The 12,849-nt window shown below is 38.8% G+C and overlaps 1 protein-coding gene across 1 annotated transcript in view; it reads left to right on the forward strand.

Moving 5' to 3' along the window:
* Positions 1-12,849, forward strand: part of EYA1 (EYA transcriptional coactivator and phosphatase 1) — an 86,778-nt gene that overhangs the window by 23,071 nt on the left and 50,858 nt on the right. Inside the window, exons 8-10 of the mRNA XM_066180273.1 lie at positions 1,580-1,717; positions 8,143-8,225; positions 8,647-8,833. Coding sequence (XP_066036370.1) covers positions 1,580-1,717; positions 8,143-8,225; positions 8,647-8,833 — 408 coding nt within the window. The remainder of the gene's footprint in view (positions 1-1,579; positions 1,718-8,142; positions 8,226-8,646; positions 8,834-12,849) is intronic.

Genomic DNA, 12,849 nt, shown 5'->3' on the forward strand with positions numbered 1-12,849 from the left:
AAGGCATGTCAGTGCCAAGTTGTCTTCACTCAAGTGGCATCCTCCTACTTCTGCTTTTGATCATCTCCTCCCGCTCTGTCAGAGATGGAGAGTTGCATCAGGCTGTTAAAGGAAACTTAGACTAGAAATTTAATGCTTGATTTAGTTAAACTTTCTCTAAGCCTTATTTAATCAGCATTTCAGAAGTCTTTAAACAGATAACAAATAGGGATTGTTGATACCAAACCATCCATAGCAGGAATTTCCCCTTGGAAATGAGGTGTCAAGATTCATCATTCGAACTGCTAATCGTAATGTGAAACAGAAGAATCAAGTAAGCATCAGGGAAAAACAAGCAAACAGGTTTAGTTTGGCAGTTAGAAGGTCTGGCAGAAGGAATTAAGGTTAATTAATGACAACAGTTGAAAAATAATTACTTAGATGGTAGAAAATTTGCTGCCATTTGTATATAGGGAGGTATTGAAGTTTTGCCAGCAAAGTAACTTCTGAGCCCTCTCCTATCGTGCAACATTGTTGAATATTGTCTAAAGAAAAATCCAACACGGAAATGGACTTAGATTAACAGTAATTTTCAAAGGAATGTTACTAACTCACACTTAGTTAATTCAGTTCAAATATTGTTGGTTTCTGAACAATGAGGTATCACTGACACTCACAGCGAAACCTAAGAATATTGTATCACTTTTCCATTACTTTGGCTATAATTATTTTTAAATGGTAGTTCATGTTGGGACAACCTTATAATTAAAACTAAGAGACAGAGGCTGAATTGTGTGCATTTCCTCGGTATTTTGCTTGCTGATATTTGCTTGCTCATTGCCTTACAAATTGAGGGAAGAATCACTGAAACTGGGCAGCAAGTCGTTCATTGATCAGACTTTGGATTCTTTTATAACTAAATTTAGAAATGAGAGAGTAATGTGGTGTTTAATGGATTTCTCTGTCAGTGCAGATTAATGACTCTGCTGTGTTTTTCCCAGTTCAGGAGATTGCTTCAGGAATAGTTCCCGTCTCCTAGGTGCTTATTTGTTAAGAACTGAATTAGTTTTTAATTACCTTTGAAAAATCATCATTGCACTTAATACTGCTATTTCTCTTTATCCACTTCTAATTCTTAAAAAAAACATTCTTGGAGCTGTGTAATTTTCATGTAGGAATAATATACAATGCAATTCTCAGTTATGTCGTTAATGGGTAGATGGCAGGAGAGCTTGGCTATGCTATGCTTCATTAAATTCATATAAAGTTGCTAATCTACCTCTGTGTAATGTCATGAATATATGGAAAAGTTTGCCTCTGGCAAAGGAAAGGAAAAAAGGAATAATGCAACTTCCTGTTCATGTATAAATTTCTTTTGCAGTTATTGGAAACACAGTTTTGAATTTAACCTCTCCCTAGTGAACTTCAGTTTTCAGTGTGTTTTTAAACTGCCCTTACCCTATTAATTTGTGCATTCTCTCAATATTTATTCTCTCAGGCAATAGTAGGTTTATGTTAAAATGGCTGTTAATTAAGTGATTTTATTTTCCATCCCTGTTTGAATATGAACAAATAGATTTGCTGTCACTAACTGATTTAGGTGCATTGTGGGCAGGCATCAAGACAGAAGGTGGATTGGCACAGTCACAGTCACCTGGACAGACAGGATTTCTAAGCTACGGTGCCAGCTTTAGCACACCTCAACCTGGACAGGCTCCCTATAGCTACCAGATGCAAGGTCTGTATAAAGAGATATTACCATGAATTAGATATAGCTAATGCTGTGGTGGGGCTTTTTCCTCCTTGTTTTGTTTTATTCCTAGAATAAAAAATGAATGTTTGCTTGAGCACTTAACACTGGTTTTATTGCAGTTGGAGATGAAATGATGATTGCCTTTGCTGAGAGAGCAACAGGCCAGCTCTCAGCAGTTTGGAAGATCCCTTGCTTCATTAAATTTTAAATATTGAAGTGTTCTAGTGTTATTACAGTAAAAAATGTATCTCTGAATAGCAGTAGTTTAGCAAATAGTGAATGAGACAAAGCTAGTCCTGTAAAACGTGACAGGATTATGAATTTAGGAAGTGCCAAATATAATTTGACACCTGAGCGTGTTCGAGGAGGGAGAAGAAGATAAAAATACCTACTGCAGCTGTGGAGGTAGCTAAGTAATGACTGAAGTCTGTTTCTTTGAAGTCTATTTAAAAGCTGAAAGTCTTTGTATATGCAGGCTATTATTAACAATTGTATTTTGTAGCTGTACTTTCCTGTTTAGTTTAACTTAATGTCTTTCCACCTTGTTCTCCCAATTCCTTTTCCCTCTTCTGTATTGAGAAGTCACTGGGTGTGCCTGGTTCAGGATTGTTCACCACTTAATGGATATTTTAAAAAATCTTTGTTTACCAGAAATAGCTAATTTGGGATGTCTGCTGTAGGCCTTTTCACACCTGACTTTGGCAGTAGATATCAGGTGTGTTGCAGATTTTGGAGTTGTTGAAATAAGACATCAATCACAGAAAGGGACCACATTTTTTTATAAGTTTAGCACCTTTGTATAATATCAAGCTCAGTCTAAACTGTGTGCCGCCAAGTAAACACCCCATGAAATGTCTTGAGGCGGAAGTGCTTTCAGAGACTAAGTGAGTAAGATTTTGCTTTTGTTCCACAGCTTTAAGGATATAGAGATCTGAGTCCTTTGCTCAGACTCAAGAGAGATGTTTTTTGTGGCATTTTTTTTAATCTCCTTTTGAACTGTGTGTTGAGTAGTTCCTCAGGGCAGAAGTGATCATCTGACATCTGAAATATTGCTGACTTATAGTATACTCTGACAAGCAAGAGGGACAGGACCAGAGTAGCACATGGATTTTCATCTACATGCTGAATAGTGATGATCTTCTCCTCAGCCCAGTAAATATAACCAAACAAAGTTACTGGTTACTTGTTTTGCTATCTGCAGGCAGCTAGACAAAAAAACTCAGACAACAAAAACACCTCCACACCCACCTTCCCCCCCCCACAACAAATCCTACTTCTCTGTAGGAGAGAGCTCAAAATACTTGCCAGCAGCAGCTAAAGTGAACTTCAGAATCAGCATTTCCGCTTTTAAGGAACTGATAATTCACAGTCACTTGGAAATAGTGTTGTGGAAAAATCATGTCTGTGCTGCCTGTAATTTCTATTGCAGTAGTGCCTTCATGCCACAGTCATATACTGGATCCTGTTGTGTTAACTTTTACAGGCAAATAAAAATATAGTCCCCATAGAAGTTGGAGGCTAAAATTAAACACACAGGCTAGAAGATCCTAATGAAACAATAAAGCTGACACTGTTTATGTATAATAAACAGTTGGCACCCCATACTGGTTATCTAACAGATCTAAAGGTGTTTTTTGTAAGATGTCGAGCAGAGGGATGTCAATAAAAAGGGGTTTTAGGCAGGACAGGGAAATAGTTTTGCAGATGTCTATGGGAAACTCAGTCAACAGAGGGAGGAAAGAGGGAGCAGCATAGGATAACGTAGAGAGTGCTTGGAAAATCTTAAGTAAATGCTGTAAGTAACGTGAATGCTGGCATTAATAGTGCAAAGCTAGGACTGTCAATAGATTGCGTGGAGTCTGCCATAAAGGGTACTGCTTTTATTGTTTTGCTGTATGCAAAGTATGTATAAGATCAGAATTGTCAAGCTCAGCAAAGGGTGACAGTTGTCAAGATACGGAACAGTAAGATCTTGGAAAGAATCTCAGCTGTATACTTTGAGAGGCAAGGATCTTAACATATTCTGCAAAAAGAAATATATTTAAGATGACCCAGCTGTGAAGCTCTAATAAGAAATGGATCAGAGGCATTGATTTAATGATGGAATTGTCTGCCGGACTTAGGGAGGAGACTTGGGCTGAGAGCTGCTCACCTGTGGAAGTCAATGGATCCTTGACAGTCTAGCTAGGGCAGAAGAGCTACAGGTTCAGAGCTGGAGGGTCCCTGTGGTGTGTATGTCCTTTTTGATGTGCTCATAAACAGTACAATGTGTGGGTGAGGGAAGGGCTGGTCTACAGAAACCTTAGAGACCATAAGAATGGAAATAAGGGGAATATTTCAAATGAAAGGACTGGTGGAGTCATTAGTTGCTAAGTAGAAAAGAATCACATTGCTGAACAGGTCTTTCTTGCAGTTAAATGTTTGAACATATATGTCTATACTATACATGAGAATATATGTCTTGATAGTATTTTCATTAAGTTAAGTTTTGTATTTGAAACAACTCTAAATTGACTTAATTTTCCCTTTTGATTGAACAGCTGTTAAAAGTAAACAGGAACATTTGTTTCCCTTTCCCGATTTAATTTTGGAAGGAGAACCTATTCATAACTTCAACTATTATTTAAGGATAAAATTGATTCTCATGACAGAAGACCGGGTTAATGCTGCTGTTGTTCAGTTGTTTGTGCAGAAATCTCCAGAGAGGAAAATGAGTTTATTCTCCCTTTTCCCTCTAGCAGTATATGGGCAGGCTGCAGCCTCAGCCTTGTCATGGCCTGCAATGGCTGTTCTTCATCTCCTGCGTGCAGCTGCTGAGCTGCTAAATGGGGATAAATGGATCCCACAACCTACTCCACAGTGGAGCGTTACATGACAGCGCGCTCGGGGCCCTGCTGGCATTCTTGCCTGCGGCAAAGGGGATTTCCTAGTGGCCTTGCAGTTGTCCTGCTCGTGTTCCCTGACTGGGGTTACCTCGCTCTCCAAAGCTTTGGAGTTAATTCTGGTTCCTCTCCCTGGGATGAATGTCTCCCTGCAATGTAGAGACGCTGCCTCGCGGTGCGTGTGCAGCCAATTAAACCCAGTGCTTTTCCTGACCCTGCTAAAATTACAGCGTCATTAGTCACCGAACAATAGTGGGGGGAGAGGCTGCCAGCTTATGAAAATTATAAGAAGAACTGCTGCCTGTGACTCTTTGCTAAGTTTATTCTGGTAATTGGATTTTTGTTTGTCACAAATTTATAATCTCAGTAAGTGAGGGTACACAGGAGAGAGGGTGAGAAGAGGACTCAGGCAGTTCGGCCACCCATCTCCCCTGCCTCCCCCAACTTTATTTAACGAGTGTGTTCCTTAAGCTGTTTTTCATATAAGTTGCTTCATAGATGTTGAAAGACCACTTACATGACTAATGGCTGTGGGAATGGGCTGTTGTTCCTATATTGGCACAGTTATAAGGATTGCACAGTGAGGATAAACGGAGTGGAGAACGGCTGGGGGAAACAGCAAGGAAAGAACTCCATTTGCAAATGTCTTATTTGAGTCTCCTTTGATTGTGATAGAAAGCATGGCTTTTGCCCTCCACCCGAGTACCCTACCACTGGAAGGGTGCTAGACCTGTGATGAGCACTGGCGTTGTTTTAGTTACCAAGGCTGTGATGATAGACAGTAACTATCTGATTGGTTTGGGAATTCAACCGTAAAAAAGTAAACGTTAAGGTATTTGGTTATTATTATACAGTATAAAAATATTGTGCTGGATGGCTAAGCAGTTACTAGGACAACAAGGGGGAGTTTGCCAAGGATTTTTAAACACTATATGCAAATGGAAGAAACCTTGAGTTTAAATAGCCCATCTGGCTGTCTAAGGCTTTCCCAAGAGAGCTGTACTAAACTTCTGCCACATACATTGTACCCTGATGATAGACATAGCCCATGGCAAGGAGACTAAGCTAGGAAAGCAAATGGGCTTCTGTGGCCAATACACAGGGGAGGACCTTACCCCGTGCCTGCGGCGGCACAGGGCGTGCCCCGCGCCTGGAGCGCGCCCTGGTCCCAGCAGGGTCCGACCGCCTTCCGATGCTGACTGGGATTCCCAGCTTTAATGTGGGTCAGAGCTCTTTGCAAAATAGACCTTTGACCTGCAATTTACAGCTTTTATCACATTTTAAAGCTATGTAGCCGGCCAACGTAAGGCAGTAAATCTCTCATGTTTTGTAGTGATTCTCATTTTTGTGTTTGCTCAGCTAAGGCAGGATAGCGGCTCTATGCCATGTTATGGCTGAATATTTAAAAAACAACTTGCAAAATCATGAGTATTTTAAAAACAACTTCAGGCCTGTAGTTCTGGGTGGCCCACAGAGCTGTTTCTGAGAAACCTGCTTCATGTTTGTTACGGTCTAGGAGACCCTTACCCCTCCTCCATAGAAGCCAGTGCTGACCATGAGATGAAAGAGAGAGATCTGCGTGTTAGTGTGTATGTGTCTTTGTCTGAGAGGGAGGGATGCTGGCTGGCATGTAATTACTTTTCTCATTTGCTCTTGCAAATTACTTTCTAAACTTTCTGAGGAAAGATAACTTATTGCTCAAACAAAGTTTGGAGTTTTTTCTGCTTATAACTATGAGAGGCCTTTTATATATTTTTGGAGTGGCTCAAACTGTTGAAGCTTTAAAACCTGGGTTTGAATGTATTACTGCATCATTCAAAAAGCTCTAGAGAAAAAAGAAGAGACACAGTAACTTGTATTCTTCCACCCAGAGCACTATTAGAACTAAAATATCATTTCAAAGTTTTGCAATTTCAAATATTTTTCAGCTGTATTTTGGCTTTTGTGTTTGTTACAATAAAAAAATAACATCTGTTTTCCAATTTTAAATTAAATTTAAAACATGTTTTTCTCATTAGTACTGTTTATCTGTACTATCTGCTAAACTTGGATGTCAACTCTTCTGCTGGAGTAATCTGATTTTAGTTCACAGGATTAGTAGCATCTATCAACAATCACAGGTTTTGCATTAGTAGAAAATAGAAGAGAAAGGTTTACAGTCATTTCATACCTTAAGTTTAAGCTTCATCCTTTACTCCCACTGCTGTTGGACTTCTCATCTGCTTCTTTGAGGCTTAACTTGTATGTGCTTTTAGTAACTTTTGCAGTCAAAACATATAAGTATTTTTCCTTCTGACTTCTCATAGCTAGGATACCTATTGCTTTGGTGGTTTTTTATTTAAGAAAAGTAAATATCTCACAAATGTCCTTCAGAGGTTGCAGTAAGTATGGATCCCTGCCTTTATTCTGTCCTCTTTGGAGTTGCAAGAAGTATTACTTCTCCCAATGAGTAACCTCTTTCTAGATTTGGTTGTTAATTGAGTTGTGTCGGGTTCATCAGAGGATTGGTGCATCTGTGTGCCTGACTCCCTGTTGATTTTCATCCCTCCTTGTCTCCTCTGCTCACCTGCGAGTTTTGCTCCCGAGGTCTCTGTATATCTTTGCGCTGAGGCAGATTTTGGTGGTGAGGGAGGCTGTAAACAACGTGTGCACTTTAATAACCTGCGCTGACTGGGGCTCTCCTGATGGATGAGTTCACTAGGTTGCCTCATTACAGACTTTGTGGTGGCTTATGTAGCTTCACCCTGTGCATCCATATGTCTCAGCTGGTGGCTGTGTCACTCCTGGGTTATAGCCAGTGGGGGCAAGGCAGCTGAAAGGGGGTTGCTGCCCTTTTAGTGGAACAGCTTCTCAGGTTGGGTATTAAACGAGAGCCCCATCTGTCTATTTTTGGTGGTTCATGAAAGCTGGAGGAGGGAGATGAAGGCAGTAATTCAGTCTCTGGGCTAAATTCCATCTTGGGTCTCCCTTCTCAGAGAGGTACTTTTTTTCTCTTGTGTCAAGCCCGGTACACTCTGTCAAAAGAGGAAAGGCTTGCAGCCCAAGGCTGTCTCTGATCAGTTAGTGAGTCCTAATGGCTTTGCAGTCAGACTGAGCTAAGAGGACACAGTTCCCAAAGGTGGGAGGAGAAACAGAGCCATCACACTTTCATGAGGGGAGATGGTGTCTCTCTGGACAAGGCTTGCCCTTATTCTTCAACAACAACAACAACAAAGTAAAGAAACCCTCATTACTTCCACAGTGCTGGTTGTTATTCCTGGAGTGCCTTAACCTAATTTTCAATCAGAGCTGAGGTCGGTCCAGAATTCCACTCTAAATTTCAAGGATTTGTTTTGGGGTTTTTTTTAATTGCAATAATGAAACACAGAGTGAACTATGAATTATCACTTTCTGTGTATTAACATGTCATAGAGCTGACATATGGAAAATATTACAAATATGCCATAATGTTATGATATAATCATGTGATAGAAGGTATTTTCCAATACTTTGTTTTAGTAATTCATATAATTTTTCATTTCATTTCAGGCAGCAGTTTTACAACATCATCAGGAATATATGCAGGAAATAATTCACTCACTAATTCTACTGGATTTAATAGTTCACAGCAGGTAAATTTGTAAATAGGAATTCAGCAAACTTTGGCAAACTTTGAATTCTCATCCACTGAAAAAATGTAGCCCTTAAATGGCTTGTTGAAAGAAATTGTCATCCTTTCAAGTTAAACTTAAATTTATAAATGTTTTTCTTCAATCTGTCATCTTCCAGTACTAGAATTAATTGTCTGAGCTTGATGTTCTTATTCACACATCTTCAGCAGTGTATCTAATAAACTACTTGTATGAGAAGACATACTAAATTATGTGTAATTTAGATTTTGTTTTACTGCCTCACAGTTTTAGGTCCTACAGCATCCAGTCCAGGAAGCGTACATGCTCAAAGTCTGACATGTGTTTGTAGTTACATTTTGGAATTTATACTAAAAAGTAGCAAAACTTTGATGGACTATTCAGTTGCTTTTTTGTCTTGCAGGAATATCCCTCTTATCCCAGTTTTGGCCAGGGCCAATATGCACAGTATTACAATAGCTCACCATATCCTTCACATTACATGACAAACAGCAACACCAGCCCTACGACACCCTCCACAAATGCAACATACCAGCTTCAGGAACCACCATCTGGCATCACCAGTCAAGCAGTTACAGATCCTGCAGCAGGTAATTACATGGATTTTATGGTCCCTATGAGGCACGTTTTTGTAAGTTGAAAGGGGATTGAATTGGGGGAGGGTTGTGTAGTTGTTGATATTTTTTTTATTATTTCTTAATCCTGAGCCTGTGGCATATCTTGGACAGATTTTAACAGAAAATAGACTAAAGAAAAAGGAGGATCAGTAAAAATTTTAACGCTTATCTGGAACACAAGTTGTTTATATTCACTTGTAAAGTGTTTGTGTTTAAAATTGCATGGTATGTGTAAGTCTTTACAGTGAACAAGAAACTGGTGCTTTTAACCTCTGCATTCATTAAGATAAACCCCTTTGATTTTTCTTAAATAAGACTGAAATCAAGAGGCCTTCAAACCATAACCCAGCTCTCTACTTGAAAGAGAGTTTTTGAGTTCTTTATTTCAGAGGGCATAATAATGCTTGCAGTAGAGAGTTGAAATTGCACAAGTGTTTCCATTTTAAGAAAAGATTTTCAGTGGCTTATTCTTTTTCTCAGTCATTTTACCTTTCTTAGTGGAATTTGGCAGTCCTTTACTAGTTGAGATATTTTTTGAACATTTATGCCAAACTGCTCCAACTGTTTTTGGAAATGAGGGGTGAAAAATACTTTCCTCATTATTAAAAAAGTTAAAATCCATTTTTTTAACAGATCAAGCATGTCCGTCATTAGTAGATGGCAGAAGTATGAAGTCTGTCAGAGAGAAAGTCCAAGGTTGCAGATATGTTTCGTAGTAATGCAGGAAGAAACAGTTATGATTTGGCAGTGGTATCAGGTGGTTTTATTTTGGACTTCTTTGTGATGAGGTTGGCTTTAGTTCTCTTGAAGCACTTGATGGGACTGATCTTTCATGTGCAATGCTAAATTTTACTGTAACTTGCTAGGCCTCTGTTGCTTTTCTTCATGAGTGTGCACCTGATGAAAATGTTATGCAGTGTTGTCTCTTTTGAGACATTTGCTGCAAGTAAGTAGGGAACAAAATCCAGTGCTGGTGTATGCATTGACATGCACAAGGTCACCTATGTGCACTGCATTTAAGAATCTTTCTAAATACATGTGTTCTTACTGGGGTCTGTGGCATTTTGATATGGATGCATATTGATGTCTGCATAATAATCCTGCTTTTAACTTTTTAAATTTTTTTTTTTCTTTTTTTTTTCTTGTGATTTTGTTTGCTTTTCTTTTTAAGTTGGAAGCAGTTAAGTTCCTCTTAGCCCAAAACCATAAGGTGATCAAGTTTTAGCTGTTATCAAGATCCTAAAATTTAATCATTGTATCATCTGTGTCTCAATCTTTTGCAAAATCTTTTTATGTATTTTTCTAAAGTCATTGATCTTTACTATAGCATTTACTTCCTAAAAGCTGTAGTAAATGTGCATATGAAAATAGCAGGTATATTTTTCCATAGCTCAAACTTAGTGGCTTAAAGGCCATCCTCCTATTTAAAGTTTTCTGTGCTCTATAAGCCTGAACAGAGCTTTTCTCAGTTCCTTTTTAAGAAGTCTTTTCTCTCTCACATCTTTCATATTCTTGTTATGACAGTTTTGTCTAAAAATTTGAAGGAATTTGGTGGGCTTTCTCGTGGATGAGTTCTGCACCCAATCCTCCTTCTAGTTATTTCACGTATTGAAAGCTGTACATCCATGGATGCCCTACCACTGCTTACATAGCCCATGCTTGGACAAGTGCACACCTCCTCTGGCATTGCTGGGGCTGCCATTTCTTTTCTCAAGACATTAACCTTACTGATTTAACAGTTCTGAAGGTGTTCCTTATAGCAGTTTGCAAATAACAACTCTTAATGTAGCTATGGGGTTATCATGGGCTGGGTGCCTCTACCAGAGGCAGGCGCACATTTAGGAAAATACCTGCTGTGGATCACTCTATTGGAAAGAGCTGATGAAAGTCATCTCCATCAATGTGGTTGCAATCAGCAGAAGGTATAGGGGAAAATTTCTCCATTTTTCTTTATGTATTTTTTTCCTTTATGCAGTTAAGTTAGGCTCCTTCTATATTGACTGGAGAGAGATGAACACTTCTAATTAGAGTTCAGTTTAACAAGAGTCTTAACCCTGAGATGCCAAAGCCTCTCCGGTCATATGAAAGCAGTTTAAAGTGGCTGACATACCAGTGCTGGCTTCCTGAGGAGAAATTAGGCAAGAATATTTTGCTGCCTCACAAACCTTCAATGCTGGTAGAAGAGAAGGAAGGACCCATCAGTGAATCCAGTGCTGTGCTCGCCATTTCTCCTTGGACAGTGTAAATGGTTGTACCTTTTTCTTGTTGAGGTTTATTGCTAGCCCTCAGATGAGCTCATGCACAGTCTGCTTGGAAGACAAAGCAAGGCTGGGCTTAAAGAAAAGAGGGATCTACAAGTAGGAAGGGAATGCTGGTGGTGTGGGGACAAGTGGAAGGCGTATTCAACAGAATACAGCTGGGTCAAAAACACAAAGAACAAAAGAGAAAATTAAACAAATTTTTATTACAATTAGTAAAATTTCTGTAGGCTGTTTTGCCACATCTGCTCAAGTTAGGCTGCTGATTCTATACCACAACTGGAATGCTTTGTATGAGGGATGGTGGGGAGCAGTGCAGAGCCATCACATTTAGTAGGATGGGCTCCAGCTGCTGAATTGCAGCTGTCTATCCTTAGACATCTTCTGTATTTAAAAAAAACACATGTAATCCATGTGGTTATGAAATATGCCAGGACAAGCACAGAACAGTTTTCAGACTTTACAGAGGCACCAGAATAATTTGACAGACATAGGTGGTTTCTATGAATTCGGGCCAGTAAGTGAAACAGAAGAGTCTGGTAAGAAAAATGGGAAAGGGAGAAAGTAATTATGTGCTCTTCTGACATTTTTAGTAGAGTTTTGCAGACTCAGAAATCTCAGATAATTTCACTTGAAATATGTTTAATTCCTTGTCCAAATATAAAATAATCCTTTTATGGTTTCCCTCAGTTACTAGTTAAATTTCAAAGTTTTTGCCATGCAATCCAGAACATGCAGGGATTCTTGCAGAAAAACCTGAGATTTCCCATACTCAGTGTTTCTTCTTTCTCTTCGCTTTCAGGATTTGAAACTTTCTTGTACCACAGTCAGGACAAAACCATTCATTGCCCAGAGGTTTATAGTCCTTGTATACATAAATCAGAGATAGAAATTAATGTTATTTTCTTGTGAACAAAAGCCTGTGTTTTTCTTAGTGATGTAATCAGAAAGTTCCTGATTTTTTGTCTAAACTGTAGTATCTAAGAGAAGTGATAATAATTAAAATTATGAAGGAGAATAGAAATAGATAAATGAGCAAATATTAATTCTCCCTTGCAATATTCAAATTCATTGAAATAGATTCGGGGGGAACAAAAGCAGTATTTCTCTATGTTTCATGTAGGTAAGCTTTGTAGCTCTTTGCTGTAGGATATTGTGGATGCAAAAAGTTTATGCCAGTTGAAGCATAACTTTGACAAGCTCAAATATTAGATTTACAGGGACAAGAAATTCTTGATGCACAAGATCACTGGAGACTGGGGATGAATTAGTGCTGTGTGGATGTCTGTCCTTTTTACGCTTTCTTACTTAGTTTCCAGCTGTTTGCCAGTGTTGAAACTGACCCTGGAGAGATGGAGTTATGCCCCATCCACTATGCCTACCCCGATGCTCAAAATTTCTTGGAGTAACATTCATAACATATATTTCTAGGAGTTAATATAGAAAAAACCTGCCTTTTCTAAAGCCATAATAATTTTCTCTTGCAATATATCAACTCCATCATCGTGCTGGTAATAAAAAAAAAATCTTGATTCGTGCAATATTTTTTTTTCATTCAGTCAGGAAGGCTGAATTTATCCTTCTATTTCATATGATGGTATATTTATAATTTCTCAAGCAGTGTTTCTCAAAAGAGAGACTTGCATTGTTCTTGAGATTCAATCTCTTTCATTTTCCTTGGTTTCTGTAATAAGTGTGTTTAATACATTACTGGAAGGTTTGGGGGTTTTT

This window comes from Chamaea fasciata, unplaced genomic scaffold (assembly GCF_029207755.1).
Source record: "Chamaea fasciata isolate MVZ Bird 193981 ecotype frontalis unplaced genomic scaffold, bChaFas1.0.hap1 SCAF_1, whole genome shotgun sequence".
Taxonomy (NCBI): domain Eukaryota; kingdom Metazoa; phylum Chordata; class Aves; order Passeriformes; family Sylviidae; genus Chamaea; species Chamaea fasciata.